Here is a 17,270-nt window from a genome sequence, read left to right on the forward strand (position 1 = left end):
AGCGGGAGCGAAGTGGCAGCTCCCCAGGCAGGATCTAGCTGCCAGCACGAGCGAGTGCCACCAGGGCCCAGCTGGGCCAGGTGCTTAGCCACAGGGAAATGAAAGAGGATCCAAGCTCGAACGCCCGATTCACTGGGCTGCAGATTCTGCTGTTTCAGCATCTCTGTGTTCAGCGCTCTGAAACATTCAACTTTCATTTGGCACAAAAAATTACTCTGCCTGCATTGTCCCTTCCCCGCACCACCCAATAGCTAATCTCTGAGCAGTGTGCCTCAGCCCGATCTCCAAACCCGTGACCACGCAGCCCGAGTACAGGTGTGCTGCTCCTTTGCTGCCTGAATGGTAGCATCTCCCACGTGGCCGGTAGCACAGAAGCCAACGACGCTCAGCTAAACCAGAGCCTCCTTTGTCTCTCCCTAAAGTCCTTTCCCCACAAAATTCAGGCGGAGTGTTGCCATTTACTCTTGCCACGGAGACAGTGATACTCAGACCTCACTGGTGCAGGAACCAAATTAGTGATCAACATGACCCAAAAGAGCCACCGTAGTGTGAATTCATTGTTGCATTTACTATTATGTATATTTGGAATTCTCACAGCAAAATGACCAAGTATTCTACAACTGGTTAGTAACAAAGTAAAAGTGTCCTGATTGGTTAATACTTAAATCACACACAGTGTTTTAACATCATGTGCCTCAAAGGAGATGCATTAAAAATCCCCTTGCGGCTCCCAACCCTTAGCCTGAGTATCACTGCTCTACAAGCTGGAGAAGCAGCCCAAGACCAGGTATGGTCCAGACCCTCAAAGGTTCTTGGTACCTAACTCCCACTGATTTCCATGGGAATTAGGAACCCAAATACCTTGGAGGATCTGGGTCTAGATGCCCCAACACTGCTGGCCTTTGTCATTGCTAATGTCCAGGGGTCTGGGATTCGCTGTGCTGTACAGCGTTTGAGATGGCAGGGTCTCTAGACCGGAACGGGACAGTCAAGAGAAACTGGCTTCCCAATCCCATGAGTCTCCCCATCAGCCAGGCCTGAAAGCAGGGTTAGAGTCAACCCCTTTGCCCTGCCCAATCCTGCCACCACCTCTGCAGCTCCAACATCTCTAAGAGCTCTGTCTTTTCCTCTCCATCAATGAGGCCCAAACCCTTTGCAGCCCCTCCTCTTTAGCCGCCGTACTACCCACCTTGCTTCTTGCCAGCCTACCAGAGAGCTGCTGCTCACCCCCGTCCTCCCCAGCAGCTGCACTGCCCACAGTGAGAGTCAAGATCCCGAGCCTCACTTTTAGAGCACTGCACAGCGGCCTCCTCCACCTCTGCTCTGATTTCACCTTCTCAGTCCCCAAGCTGCTCCTAAGGCCTTGTCTGCACCGTGGAGCTGCCTCCCTTGCAAACAGCAGGGGCCAGATACCACATTGATGCATCAATGCGCGGAGACAGGCAAAGCTGTGGTTTGCACCGATTTGGCCGACAGCTGCTTCAAGCAGGTAAAGCTGCTTGACCTGCCTGCGCTGGTGCAGTTAGCTCTGGGCCTCGCCCCTGAATCCTGAAACCCCCAGGGCAGGTTCAAGCCCAAACGTTCCTCCTCCCTGAGCAGTGGAATCACCGCCCTCTCTTTATGGCTGTAGTGACCACCTGCTCTAACTGGCCCTTGTTCATTGGTCTTTTAAGCTGCAGCAGTTTCTTCCAGTGCTCTCTAGCATTGCCTCTGGTTGGCCTCTTTGAAAGGTGGAATCAGTTGGGCATCTGTCAGTGGCTTTCAGAGAGGTAGGCCCCTTTGAAAAGCTCAGCCTAAAAACACAAAACCCAGTGGACCAGATACTGTCCCATAGCACAAGCCAGACCAAATTCAGTAGGTCCGCTGTATTTACAGATATGCCAAAGGTTTATAGTCCACATCGTTTTCCCCACAAGAGTCACCTATCGGAGAACATGGACCCGTGGAATGTGTCAATGGAAAGAGACTGAAAAACAGGCAGACAGAAAGCTACGGATGTTTCTATAGAATCCCACGCAAGCCCTGAGCAAAATCACTTGCCCTCAAGCTGCCAAGTTTCAGCCCAAGTGGGTTTTTGTGCTCCGGTTCTTATGCTGCTTTAAATGCACTATTCAGGAGAGCTCTTGTTTAGTGTTTGGTGCCTTCTTTTGATCTCCTGTTATGCTAAGTGAATCTCTCAAGGGAGGCCATATAATCCAAACGAAGACCTGCAGAGTTAGCAAAATCTGAAAGATTACAGCATTCCCTTGTCAGAGCAGTGGCCCAGCTGCAATGTGAGGCAGTAATGAAGGGGAGCTTGGTTGGTTAGGTTAAATCACAGGTAGGCATTCCCTGGGGGTAGCACCAATATAAAACCCAGCTGGGCCATTTGCCTTTGGAAAGAAGTAAATCTGACCTGCATTAGATAATCAACTTCTTCCCATCCCTTTGCACTGAATGCAGATCAGATTTACTCCTTGTGAAAGGTACTTCTAGCAGATTGGTCATTTCAAGTAATGGAATAATACGACAATAAAACCCTGTATCTGTTTGGTCTTTAGAGCACCAGATTTGATTCAGACAATGAAAAGCCCAAGTAAATTTGGGGGGCTAGCAAAAATTGACCCTGAAGTTAAAGAGGGAACAACAGTAATCTGCATTTTGTATAGGCCTGAGCAAACATGACATATCCAACGTTCCTTGGGATATCAGGAAGTATCATTAATACACCTATTTCCCAGATGCAGAAACTGAGGCGGGGGCGGGGGTCATTGGCTTACTCCAAGCCCATTGGGAGACCAGTATCAGATTTTCTGGCTTCTACTTCTTCCATCGTCAAACCACACTCTCTCCAAATGCTGCACAATTAGGACAGGATGCTGCCCCAGGGTGGCTGGCCCTGTAAGAGGGGCAGGGCCCAGCCTCACCTGTGACACATCAGCTCCCGCCCAGCTGAGACTGATCTGCCAGGGATGAGGGGATTATAAAAGCCAGCTTGCAGGCCAGCTGGGAGAGAGCTGCCGGGAGCAGGCAGGCACTGGCAGGGAACCCTAGCTCAAGGCGGGAGAGCTACAGGAAGCAGGCTGGCTTCTAGGGGAGGCCCTGGAGAAGGGCATGGCTCTGAGGCATGTGGCTTGCAGAGTGGAAACCCGTAAGGAATAGATAGGCCCCTGCAGACGACCCGGGATTCAGAGGAAAGGGACTAGTTTTCTGTGGAAGAAATAAAGAATCAAGGGCCTGAAGCAGACCCTGGACATGGCTTCACTCCTTCCTGGGCTGAGGGGACAGGCCAGCAGCCTGCAATGCCAACCCACATAATGCAGGGCACAATGGCTCAGCACACACCCTGCATCTGCCACAACGTGGCCTCTCCGTTTTCTGGGGGCCATCACGTCTCATGCAGACTGGCAGGTTTGCCGCGTGCATACACATTCCGCGCTGCTCCCCAAGCCCTGCTGTGTGTGGCGCTGGGAGCATCTGCAAGCATGACCACCTGCGTTTCCAAATCTAAACAGGACGCCAGCCCTTCCAAAGCCGAGTAACACAAACATGCCATTGCTGGGTCATGGGGGGACACAGTCCTCCGGCCAGACCCCTTCAGTCCATCACGTCCCAGCTTTCGAACGGCACAGTCCCAACTGGTCGAAGCAGCACGTCGCTCTCTGAAATGGACAAAGCCCCTGGATCCCAGGCTGCAGCCTGGAAAGAGGAACGGTCCAGTCCCCAGGATCCCTTGCTTCCCTCCACACGACTGGTTGCAAGGAAGTGACAAAGGCAAGACGTGTTTAGCTGAATGCAGGTCCCAGCTTGAGGCAGGCAAAGATGCTGTTTAGAGTCCGTCTGCAGAGAGCCGACACATTCTGCTCTCCTGTTTCGCTGTCCCCGCTGCTCTTTCCCTCTGTTGCTCCCCTTTGTCTTCTCCTACCGTCTTCACAGAGGTGGTGGGATTCTTCCCGGCCACGCTGAAGCACAGCCAGCCGTGCGCTCTGCTCCGGACCCCTCCCGTGCTGCTCACAGAGGCGCTCTCCGCGATGTGTAGCGCACACACTCCTCTCCAGCAGACTCAGCATGATGCAGGAGCCCCATTGAATAGAGCCCAGCACTGGGACCCTCCTGCTCCCCTAGGGATGTGCAGGAGTTTTTTTGGTTTCAAGAGCAGCTCACCTAGGAACTAAGGGAAAGTGGGGAACTGGAGAAAAAAAATAAAAAGCTGTGAAATCAACCCAGTGACATCTCCGGTCATGGGCGAGACGTGGCTGGTAATTCCAACAGACCCTGGCAGCACAGAGATTTCACAGCCGCTGCATTTCTGCACCTATCCTAGTGAGGCCACCTGGGCCAGACAGCAAATAAACAAACAAGTCAAAATAAGCAGGCAAATGAGGACGCGCTCCAAGGTTCCTTCTGCTGCCAAGAAGTCTGCCACGTTTTCCTGCTTTTACAGCTACGGGGTTGGGAAAGGGCTAAAAATAGCCCGTGAAGTTTAGCGCGCGGTGGCCTGAATGCTGGGATCCAGCTGCTGCTGCTGCTGTGTGCCAGCCTGTGGTTTCCCTGGAGAAAGAGCAAGGGTCTGACTCTTACCATTTAGGAAGGCAAAGGCTTCCTCTTCCGGAAAACAAACAGGATTATGCAGGACGCTTGGAACCTGCGACCCCACCCAGCTGATGCTACACGAGGGCTGCCCAGAAAACATCCATTCCACTTCATGAAAAACGTAGCGGATACTAAAAGTTTTTGTTCACACCAGAGGGAAATGGAGACGTTTCCAAATCCGGGATTTGAATCTGGGTCTTCTGCACCCCCCGGGAGTGCTCTGGCCACCAAGCTAGAGTCAAATCTCCCCCCACTGGAAGTATTCCACTTTGTACAAAGAATCAGCCAGACTACACCGAGTCGGACCGAGAACACCGGCGCCCGCAGCCTGCAGCCCCGGAGTTCTCTGTCCCCGGCAGGCACGGGGCCACAGTTTCTCTCCAGCTTAAGCCGCGGCCCTGCACCTACCGGGAACCGAGAACACCGGCGCCCGCAGTCTGCAGCCCTGGAGAAGCCGGAGAGAGCCGCAGCCCCGCGCCTGCCAGGGACCGAGAACACCGGCGCCCGCAGTCTGCAGCCCCAGAGTTCTTGGTCGCCAGCAGGCGTGGGGCCGCGGCTTCTCTCCCCTGCTGGGCGCTAGGCGGGCACACATAAATGCCCCGGCGGGCGCCATGGTGCCCACGGGCACCGCGTTGGGGACCACTGCGCTAGGCCACACTTCTGATATACGGATGACACAGTTCAGTCACTAGCAAAACAGACCAGATTAAAACCAGTGTCTGAGTGGTAAACAATGTAGCCCTTTACCAGTCCCCTGGGCCATCCAATCCCCTGGCTGCACCAGGCAAATGCAATCAGTAGCTAACGTAGAACTATGTCCACATCACCCCTATTTGTCTAAGGGTGCTATATAAAAAGGTGCGTGCGTATGAGTGAGTGAGAGACGAATGGAAACAGTCGAGTACATTTTCATTGCTTTTTCTAAAGAACGTCTGCTATGTGAAAGAGGCAGCTACATGTGCCCCTTTTGCGAAGAGAAACAGCAAATGCATTCACTCTGCAAGTTCAGCAACAATCTACTGCCTATTCTTCAAAACCAGGCAATACGCTTCCCCCTAAATTGAAAAATCCCCGTTCAAGGGCACTGAACAAACCTGGTGGCAGAAATTTACTGATTTCTTCATAAGAGGCAATTTTTCTACAAGACACGACACATTTTGGGTCCCATGCAGTTGCAGTCAAACGAAACTGCCCCTCCACCTCCTCACTACTTACAACAGAGCAACCTAGTCGAGATTTAGTGCAAGGGAGGGTATCACATACCAGAAGCAACCCTGCTTTAGTTCCTCTGTGGGCCCAACAAAACCACATACTGCTTTGCAAATGGTCTATTTTGAGGAAGAAAATATTGATGTTCTTCTCTCAAATGCAAAAAGCATCAGTTATTCCAGGCAGCGTATTTGGGGAAGGAGGATTATGAAGCAAAAAGCCAAATGACTTAGAGGTGAATTCCAACCCACATGAGAACTGCAGCTATCCCTTTGGAACGCACATCCCGGGGCATCACAAAAGGGGTTTTAAAAACACACACCCGTAGTCACTGTCAGCCACGCTCTGATCATTGGCTCTGACATCTCCAGGAACAGCCCCATCAGAGCGCCGCTTTTACCGTCACAGCTTTAATACCACTTCCCTGATGTGGATTATTCAGAATTTTCCCAACTATCCCCCCAGGTTCATGCAAACCTCCACTCCCACGGCAATTAACAAAACCCACTAACCCTTCCACATAGGAAGGTAAATCCGACATTTCAGGCTTCCCCACAGAGGGCAGCTCAATAGTGTCTATATCAAAGTCTGCGTTTCTAAATATTCAAATGTGAAAGTCGATTGCAACATATAACTTACATGGAAAAAAAATACATGATCATTAAAACAAAAATTGTTTACACTCTGATTTGTACTTCCCAATCTGGGCTGTTTGTTTACTTTTGGTATTTCACCTAGTTTGGACAATAGATAATAGACTGGTCAGTTTCACTTTTGTTTCTAGGTTTCACTTTCCAGTGACCATGGAGCAGCAGAATGAAGTCGTTGCGTTACTTTCCAGAGGCAATGCTGTATGTCTCTTCACCCCCTTATTTTAAATAAAACTGAAGTTTAGGTTTGTAACCATCTGACCGGGTCTCTTCAAAATCTCACCATAAAACCCATGTCTTTTCCATTACGTAACGAAGAGTAACTTCCATGAAAAGTGTTTGCAGTTCACTCTTAGACAGCTTTTCTTGCAACAGAACTGGACGGGGCTGTGTTTTGATTTGTTTTAAACCACAAATTCCTAAAACGTAATTCTGTGGTCAGCTGGAAAGAGTGAGCTTAATCTTCATACAATTTGTCTGCTGTGGAGTCAACGTAAGCGTCACTCTTCTCTCAGGATCCGATTACTTACACTAAGTAGAAATGTACTCCACAAACAGTCCCATTGAAATCAACATTGAATTTCACTATGGATAAACCAAGAGGCTATTTGCCTTCCCTGTGAATGGGGATATTTGTGGAGTAAAGTACTGCCAAGCCCTGGGCTAGTTGCATACAAGTTACTTTTATAATGGAGGTTGCTACAGCATGGAAAACAGAGGGTCCAACAGGAAGGAAAAAACAAAGCAACGGGTAACATGCTAAGTACCAACCTGTCTGTGTTGGGATCCTTCCTTCTGTTTTCTACTTACAAGAGCTAAACATGGACTCTTCTTTGCATCTGTTATGCACATACAAAATAAGACTTAGGAATTTCACTTACCCACTGTTTACGAGCATGATTTCGCCTCTTAAAGTACAAAATTAACTTCTTCCGCATTGCCTGGTTTCTAAAGCAGAGAAAAGGAGGAAAAACATAACAGTCTGTTAAAATGCAAAGTCCCGCACACCCCTTCTGTTTTCAACACCATGCAACAATTTCGACCTTAACTTTGCAATGACAGCAACTTCCAAGCCATGGACGTGCCACCTACAACAGCACAGATGGACCTTCCTGTCCCTTTGGAGCAAAACTGAGGCTTTCCCAGCTGTTCTGCTACGCAGGCCAAAGTCTTTCCGAACGCTCCTTTGATCAGCGGCATGGTTTGCCTTGCAGTCTGCACTTCACCTTGGGTTAGTCCTGTCATCCCAGCGCCTGATCCTACCAACGCTTACACGTGTGTAACTTTACTCACTGATGTTCAGGTCCAGGATCAGGGCCATAGATTCTAACTAACTTCACAAACTCCCTTAATCCTCCAAACATCTGCAACCAAGCTTACCGCTCACTACCACAAGTAGCCCCACGGATGCCAACTGCTCTATGTTATGTCAATAGCACTGCTCCCGGGAGCAACCAACAGCCAGGATAGTGCAGGTTGGAGGACCAGACCCTTCATTTTCCAAGTGATGAAAGAAAGACAGCCACGTAACAGTAATGGCGTATTAGCACCTACCTTATCTTACTGCCCCCACCCCCACGGTCCTGCCTCAAAGCATTAACTACACAGCATCCCTGGGGTACAATTAAATGTTAGACGCAGTTTACAGCTGGAAAAACAGTAGCGCTCTGTGGAAGCTATGCCACAATTACAGGGCAATGGGATGTTTCTGCTACAATGCTCAGAAATGAAGGAGAGCAGTGCTGACATTTAAATCGCTGGGTTAGGCGGGACTGAATCAGCAGCTGACGCCTCTCTTGGGTCCCAGCTCAGGAAGGTATTTAAGCATGTGCCCAACTCTCAGCACGTGAATAACCCATTTATTTCCCTGGTTAACATCAGGCATGTGCCGAAGCACCTAGCTGCAGCGGCCTGAGAGCTGGGGTTACTGCTGCCTGCAGACAGACAGTGCTGCAACTTTCACGTTGGGGAAGTTTTCTTTACTCTAGGCTTGATTTGCTTTTTCTGGAATGCTGCAGTTCTGCAGAGACAGAGAGCTGCCAGAGAAGTATGGATGTAATTACAGCTCAATGCAACCTCTCCACACAGAGAGGTGAAGTGACTTTCCTAGGGTCATACAGCAAGCCAGTGGCACAGCTGGGATTAGAACCCTCAAGAGTTCCTTGTTTCCAGCCCAGGACTCAAACCAACAGGACCCTGCTGCCTTTCCACTTACCTCTTGAAGAGAACTTTAGGACAGCCACCTTCCCAGCCTAGGAAAGGCAGGGCTGCCTGGAACGTGTGCCTGACTAGCCAGCACACACACACTGGGCTCAATTTTCTACCTACAGGAGCCAAAGGATCAGAAGTGACAGGACTGATGTGGTGGTTTCAAGCAAATCCTGGATGCAAGCAAATCTCCCACCCCTTTTACTCCCTGGGAACCCTGTCTGCAAAGGAGCAAGCAAATCAATTGAGTGAGCTCAGCACCTTGCAGGAGCTACTGAGTGCCGTGCAGGATCAGGACCTCACCAGCAGCTCTAAGGGATAAAGTGACCCATGTGGATAACGCCAATCCGCACTTTCAGCCAGACACGTCTCAGGCCCCCTTCTGTTTAAAAGAGGTCCAAAATACTATGTAGAAAAGAAAAAGTCCCCACCCCAAGGATGGAGAGCGGAGGGGCTCGCAGAAGCCTGCGAAATGCTGGCTGAACGCAAGCGCTGAACTGTTTCAAACAAACATTTTCACTGCCAGATGTTCTTTCAATAGAAACTTTTGGCAAAGAACAGTGATCAGGTGCGAGTGTGTGTTTGCAAAGAAGCCTCTGATCCCAATGAAAGCAGAGCTGCACGGTGGGTAATTACTAGCAGGAGCCTAAAGAGAGTCTCACCCCCACACCCAGGAGTTCCCAAAATGAAATACACAGTGTTCTCAGTCTGCTTCTTCCTCCCTTTCCCCCTCCCCATTTCCCTGGACTGGAAAAAAAATACAAAAACAGCAGCAGAGTGGCTGGACGTTATTTTAAAGGAGATCCACAGCCCCTCAGGGACCCACGATACACACTGCGCCCTCTCGCTCCTGCCGCCGCAATAACTGGGCATAACCTGGCCCTCCTGCAGGAGCTGAATTGCAGGCACCGGATCCTTCTAAGCAGCATTTCTCCAAAACACAGGGAGCAGCCCAAGAGCTACCCAGCCAGATATGGGGCTGGATGGATCGTGGATGGATAAAAGAAGAGGAAGTCACCATTATACAAAGTGTAGAGAGTTGGATTTACTTTCTAGAGAAGAGGGGAGGATGCTAACCGCCTTCTCCCTCCTCCCCCCTCCAACAGCGCACAGGGTCTTAACAAGGCACATTCTACCCATCGCTGTTCAATCACCCACATTTGCTTTGGCTGCTTCTCGAGTCCTCTCCAGGCATGTATAGATTTTCTGCCTAGACTGTAAGCTCTTTGGAGCAGGGGCTGTTCTTAAACCTGTCTGCAAAATGCTACCCAAATAACGATGGGACCTGGGTCAAGGTCCAACTTGGCCTTGATTTGTGGTCTACGTAATAATGTTATATTCTGTTTTCCTTTTAGTTACTGGTGGGGTCAAATGAATGCTGGATCCCTGAGCTCTGGCTAAGCCGCACTACCTTGTCATTCTCTCTGACTTTATCTTGAACGCTTTGATGTAAAAATAGAATTTGATTTCCAAGATAGTGCTTGCAAGTGGCATCTGCAACCTCCTCGTTCAAATAGGAAATAGCAGCTAACTGCCTGAATTAGATTCAAACATCCCCAGCTTGAGCCTTCTGAAAGTAAAAAGCTCAGACTGAAACCACCACACATGGCCAATTATGGGCAGCGATAAGTTTAACAGAATTAATACCGATGTCAAATATCAGTGTCCCCACAGACCACAACTGTCTGGATCTAGAATAATTTTTTGAACAAGGGCCTGCATATCAAACCGTGTCCTTTTTATTATGATGATTATGATTATATGTGTATATATATAGGCAGTGTTGATCACAAAAGAAAAAAATCTATGCCAGAGGGGCTGCTTTTTGGGGATGAGAGGGGCTCACTTTTTTTTGACTGTATGTTTGCAAAGGACCCACTGTTATTCCAGTCTGCAATGATCAGAGCCCATTAGACCTATTTAACCAACATCACTGACAGAGGCTTTTCTCCACTAGATCACACAATCCTGTTGGGCTTTGTCTAAATTCCTACAGCACGTTCCATCAAAGGATCTCAAAGTGTTTTGAAGCTAATTGTTGACTTAAACCTCACCATCCACCTGTGAGGAAGATAAAAGTATTTTCTCCCCTTTTAAAAAATGGGGAAACTGAGGCATGAGGTGAAATGACTTTGCCCATATCATGCAGTGAGTCACGGAAAGAGCCAGAGACAGGGACTCAGGACTTCTCGTCCTGTGCTTAATCCACTAGGCCATGTTTCCTCTCCAGAATAATGCAGCTCGGATTAAGGCTAATTGCAGCCAGATCCAACGTAATATAAAGGCCCGCAAAATATTAGGCCTTCTGGGAAGAAAGTTCCTTCACGGCTCCAGCCACCCCCCCCTTGAGCCTTCTGAAGGCCCTCTGAAGAAATTCTTGGCTTCTCACTGGCCCTGCTGAGCCAGATCCACTCACAACACTGGAATTAACTTTTCATAGAATATCAGGGTTAGAAGGGACCTCAGGAGGTCATCTAGTCCAACCCCCTGCTCAAAGCAGGACCAATCCCCAACTAAATCATCCCAGCCAGGGCTTTGTCAAACTGGGCCTTAAAAGTCTCTAAGGAAGGAGATTCTACCACCTCCCTAGGGAATCCATTCCAGTGCTTCACCACCCTCCTAGGGAAATAGCTTTTCCTAATATCCAACCTAAACCTCCCCCACTGCAACTTGAGACCATTTCTCCTTTGTTCACCATAACTGTTGTGATGTGCTTTCTCCTCTATTTTCCAGCGCAATGTGGTGCCACAGCAGACGACATTTTATTTTTAAAGAGGCACTGTCACAATTTGGACTTTAGTATGAACAAGCTTCGATAGGAACCTAAGCCCCAGAAACACATTCCCATTATTTTTTTTAATTCCAGTGGAAACAGGTTATCTGAAAACAGAGTATTGCCAACTCTGATGATTTTATCACAAGTCTGAGGACATCTGCTGTCTTTTGTCAAGCCCCAGCTCTTGGAGTCAGGTGATCATTAGCATTTCAGCTTTAATTAAAAACGAACAACATTTCATTTCTATGTTTCCTGGTTGTACAGAAAAGGTTGAAAACGTGGACCCTACACCTCAAACACTAGAAGGCAAATAAAAAGAACCCAACAGTTATTACTGTTTAAAGTCTGGGATTGAAAAGAGCCTGACTAGTGATTTTTGAATGCTTGGGGTTGGCAATGCTGAATCACAACTCTGCAGGAGAAATGAAAGTGAAATTGACCAGAAACAAAAGAAAACCAACACACACATTTCCAGCTTCCAAGCAGCACAAACAGTGGAAAAAGCAACTGGGGGCTTCACTCACCAGTCCAGTATCAGGCAGCACAACCTGCACTAAATCAACAGAGCGCCACTGACATAAAACTGGAGTAAAGGCAGGGGTGAAACAGGCTCTAGATTGCTAACGCTATTTCAGTTTTAATCATTGAGGGGCCCGAGTCATCCTCCAATGGGGACGTCAGTGGGAGTTGCAATGGTCACCGATGCCAGGACTGGGCTCACTGGTGTCAATTTAAAAGGTAAGCATGGAAGTCGATTGCCACAGAAGAGTATCCCTTTAAGCTTTGCCGCACACCTGTGAAGTCGGAAGGCCAAAGGAGAAGTTCTGCAGCCCTCTGCTATTTATACACCCTTCAACAAGGGAGCTGCAGCACTCAAAGAGATTGAAAGGGGAGGAGGGGCTTGTAAGTATCTCACCCTCCAGACAACTCAACTAATCAATACTCCTCCTTCACAAGGCAAACCAGACAGCTCTGGCTACCTCCAGCAGCAACACAGGAGTTCTGAAGCTGCTGCAGCTGCCTTGAAACTCATCAGCAGATAGGCGAGTAAATGAGGAAATGTAGAGGCTCTTACGCAGCTGATGAGTAGTCTTGAGTTTTGCACTGTGTCTGACCTTGAGAATACTAATGTAGGCAAAGGCTTAATCACTCTGCAGCTGTAAAGCCTGCAAATGTCTTGAAAGCAAGTGAATGTTTATCATTATCAGGGCTGAAATAATCAGCTAACTGAAGGGTTGTGGGTTGTGTTTTTTTTTTTTTGTGGTTTTTTTTATTTTTTTTTATAAACATACTTAATGTTTTTGCTGCTTTACCTTTCCTGTTAAGGTCAAGCCTTCAAAGGTCACTACGATCTTGCTAAATATAAATATGCTTCACAGTTTATCTTGCTACATACACCGCTGTTACTTAGAAACCATTTGCAGGGAGGTTAATTCAGGGCACATGTCTGAGGAGCACATGTTCTGCTCCCAGGGCAAATCAAACAGTGCAGCAAAATTCCCGCTGCGCAGCCGGTGAAGGTAAAGGCTGTCCTCTGTAACAGCTGGAGAGGCACACAGTACTTGTAGGAAGGTCATCATCGCAATACACCATCCCCTTCAGGGGCATCAATCCTCAGGAACTACGGCTTCAGTCCCCGGGCTCTTAAAGATCTGGAGGATTCAAAGTGATTGAAAAAATAAACGGATGGAGGTATGGAGCTAATCTTGAGAGTTAATTTTGAAAGCTATGCTATAGATTGAGAACAGGGAATCATGCCAAAAACGTTATTTGGATTCTGAACTGCAGATGTGCTGGGAAGAGATCCGTTAGAGGGATTTGTATAGAGGTTAGCTCACAATTAGTTCACTACTTCGTCTCCTCTGAAAAGCTGGCTGATTGTGAAGCAAGTTAGGGAGGTACTTGAGATCCCTAGAAATGCAGCTGTCTCCAGAGTCTGCTTCAGAACCAGGAGAAATGGGGGGGAAAATCAGGGCAAGGGATGTGGAATCAGCAGCAATGCCATATGCTCAGTCTCTGAGGCAGGGAGTGTCTAAAACATAGCTCACGGCCACCCTTGGGCTTATGGTATGGAAAGAGACCCCAGAGACTCCTGATTGGAGATATGCCAGAGCCCAAGGCTGTTATTCATTTAAAATCGCTCTGCGAACCCTTTGGGGTTTTCTGGTTTTACTGCTGGTGAACTCAGACAAGAAGTCCTTTCCATTTGGCTCTGGAGGAGGACAGGAGCCCCAAGCAAACACTATGCAGGTGTGCAATGCTGTATTTTCCAACATGGGTATCTTTAGAAGTGAAAGCCAGGCCCAGCTCTGTGTCACAAAGTATGGGCGCCCCTCTTCTAGGGCGAAAAGGGAGGCAGCTGGCTGAATTGCATGGGAGTTTTGCTTGGAAGAGATATTGGTATCGATGTCCTGGTCTGAAATCAGATATTGCCCAGCCTGCTGCCAAGCAGACTCTACCAAGACAACAGAGCCAAGGAGAGAAAGGGCAGAAAGTCTGTCACAGTCTCATTCCACCTGTGCCTACTTGGTCTGAGGGATGGGAGGAGGAAAGAGATGTTAAATAAATAAAAACACATGGTTTTAATCATGAATGAGGTTGGGGCAGGAACCATCACCTATAAAAACATAGCAGGATTCCAAGCATCCCATCCATTATTTAAGGCCCAGTTCTGCAGCCTTTTCTCATGAGTATCCTTCCTCACCCACTGATTTCAATGCGATTACCTTTATGCATGAGTAAGTGTTCTGGAACTGGTCTCATAATCACTAAGTACTATAAGTCCCGTCCCGTCCCGTCCCGTCCCGTCCCAACCCAACCCAACCCAACCCAACCCAACCAACCACTCTCGCTCTCTAGGCAAACCAAGGGCAGCAAAGAAACTCAGGTCAAGTGGATACTTTCACCTTAACCTGCTTGACACATGGTTGTTTTCAGTTTTGGCTTTCACAATGGAGCCAGTGCCGGAGGGAACCCATCAGCCTGACTTTTCAGTTGTTTGGCCTGAGCCCACATGAATTACGTGGCTAGAGTCAACTGGGTTGTAACCTTCACACATTTTGCGCGCGTGCGCACACCCCCCCCCCAAACTCTTGCGATAAGAACTGCAGATACAAACAGGTCTGGGGTACTGTATATATCTGGCCAAATCTGCTGCACAGAAGTTTGAGCCAGCACAAGAGACAAAGGAATTTTGTTATTTGATCAAAACTAATCTCAGGTGTTTAATTACACAGGAATCCTTTTCACCAAACAGTCAGTATAAACAGGGGTAGGGAGCAAGCCTGCCAAGATGTATGGCAGTCAGAGTGAATTAATGCTGGCAGCCTGATTACACAGTGACATTTGTTCTGCAGACAAGGGACAAAGGCAGAAGCCGGATGATGACTTGAGCTGAACAAACCAGGGAGTCTGAGGTCTTCAGTTATTGGAATCCACGCCGCAAGACGGAGACGCTCCGAGATCAAAACTAACCAGCAGCCAAGGAAAAGGGAATAGCTTGTATGTAAAGAAAAGGCTGGCCTGCTTCCTGCTGGCTTGTAAGTGTTTCTGCTGCTGTCCCGGCTCCTTCTGGTACCCAGTCGCATCAGACACGGCGCTTGCCTGGTACCAGTATTTTGTGTTGCCTGCCACACCCCAGCTCGCATGTTTGGATGGCAGAGTGTGGAAACAGGCTACCCTTAAACCTACAAAGGTGTCAGTGACGCCTGATCAGACGTATCAGAGAGAGGGCAGGTTGAGTGTAGCATCCCACTCATCCATTTCCTTGCTCCTGCTCTGAGATGCGACCAGATCACCAGGCAGGGTATATCCCTATTTACCCACGGTCACGTCACATCCCTTAACTGCAATGAAGAGGGGGAGCAATGCTCCACATACAATATTCAGAAACCCTTCGGGGGGACGGGGGAGAAAAGGTTCCATTATCCAGTGTGTCCGTTTTCCTATTATGTTTTTCCCAGGGCACTGGGCACCACTAAGTTAAGAGTGTTATTACCACCACTAATGACAATACACCGGGAGCCTGAACCGACAGAGGTAAATCTCTCCGGAGTTGCTGTAAGGCTCTCGGAATGCATTCCATGGGCTACAGGCACCGTTTGTGCCCAGTGACACTAGCCAAGGGAAAGATACTGTAAGTGGGCTGCCAATCACACCACCATTTTTCTGAATCACATCCTTGCAGATACAAAGTGCACTTGGCTGCAGAAGTCCCAAATTATCACAGCTTTTATCTGTAAACAGCAGAAAAAGGCTTGAACCACTAATCCTCCTGGAAGCTTATACGCCACGTTCGGTATGATTGTGTTCCGTGGTGATGAGCGAACGCCGTAACAGGCAGATTGGTAGTACGGGGACCTCGGAGGTTCTCGAGCGAAACTCCCTGCATGCCACACAATGTGTATGCCCCAGCCTGGGATCCAATCCTTTTTTTAAATGTCAAACGTGCTTGAGTAACTTCCTTTGGCAGCTGTTCTCTCCGTGCCTGGTGTCCTTAATGTCAAACCTGGAGATTTAATTTAGGTCCTTTTTGTCTTCAGCCCAAAGGTGCAAAAATCAGACAAGTACAATCCTCACTGTCGTTCTTCAGCAGCAGCCTTTCCAGCCATAAAAGACACCCAGGCATTACCCAACTTTGTCTTCTCCTAAAGCCCAGGCTGTTTGTTTCAGTGCTGGCCCATTCAAGGTATTCCATACAGAGTAAGCACCAGGCTTGGCAGGAACAACAAGCCGTGGGCTGAAATGTGATTCTCCATCATTTAATAATTCATCACAAGCTAATATTTCTGCACTAGCACAAGCGCGTGGGAAAGAAAGGGGATGAAAAAGCCTTGAATGGGGGGAGTGGGGGCTGTTAGATGAAACGCTGATGAGGTGAATGTCTGCAACTGCTCCGAGAAAGACCAAAGCTAGCATGGCAGAGTCTGACAAAGCGTTCGTGTTACGGGTCAGGATTTTGCTACGCTGCTAGAGGCAAATTGATACTGCCCAATAAAAAAAAAAAATGAACCACCCACATTTTCAAACTCGACGAGTGATTTTGGAGCTGCAGTTGAGATCTGAGTTTGCCCCAGGTGGACAGCTAAAAACAAAGCCCCCCAAATCATGAATCCCTTTTGAAAGTTTGAGCCTGTATTGAGTTCTTAAACCATGCAGCAGCAATGATTTTGGATCAACCCCACTAGCTATGCTTAGCAAAATGAGCCCATCACTGTTAACACAATACAGACGCTCCCCGACCTACACAAGCGTTCAGTTCCGGAACGCCTTGCATAACTTGAATTTTGCATAAGTCGGAAACATACACGCGACCATTACGCACAATTTAAAAAACAAAAACAAAAAACAAAAAAAACCTATTTCTAGCTTATGGAACATTTTCCATAAGTGCGGATTTGCATAAATTGGGTTTGCGTAACCCGGGGGGCGTCTCTACACAACAGTGTGGTTGGGGTTGCATCTAGAGGGGTTAGAAACCCAAATCATGCAACAGGTTTGCCCCCATTTCAGGTGGAACTGCAAACTCTGAACTCAGTCCAGGCTCTCCGACACATTGGCAAGTATTTCAAGAGAACATTGGCCCCGTTTGGAGCAAGCCCTGATCTCACACCAGAGCTATAAAAAGCAAAGGACTGAAAATCCACGTAAACTGAGCCTGAAGAAAAGGTTTGTGTGAAACGCTGAACAGAAAATACAGCCTGGCCCAGCTTGAGCTTCTTGAGCTCTTTAGGACTCGGAGGTGGCTGATATTTTGCTCCACACGACGGAACCCTTTACGCAAACCATGACATAAACTTGGTCCTTCAGAGGAAAAGTCCTGGTGGGCTGTTTTTCATGGCGGACATGGGAGTCTA

General features: G+C 48.3%; 1 protein-coding gene across 26 annotated transcripts in view; it reads right to left on the minus strand.

Annotated features, from left to right (window-relative positions):
- NCOR2 (nuclear receptor corepressor 2) overlaps positions 1-17,270 on the minus strand; it is a 593,256-nt gene that overhangs the window by 142,595 nt on the left and 433,391 nt on the right. For all 26 annotated transcript variants that reach the window (XM_039505017.1, XM_039505016.1, XM_039505026.1 and 23 more), the window contains one exon: positions 7,313-7,379. In XM_039505017.1, coding sequence (XP_039360951.1) covers positions 7,313-7,379 — 67 coding nt within the window. The remainder of the gene's footprint in view (positions 1-7,312; positions 7,380-17,270) is intronic.

This window comes from Mauremys reevesii, linkage group 18, assembly GCF_016161935.1.
Source record: "Mauremys reevesii isolate NIE-2019 linkage group 18, ASM1616193v1, whole genome shotgun sequence".
NCBI lineage: Eukaryota > Metazoa > Chordata > Testudines > Geoemydidae > Mauremys > Mauremys reevesii.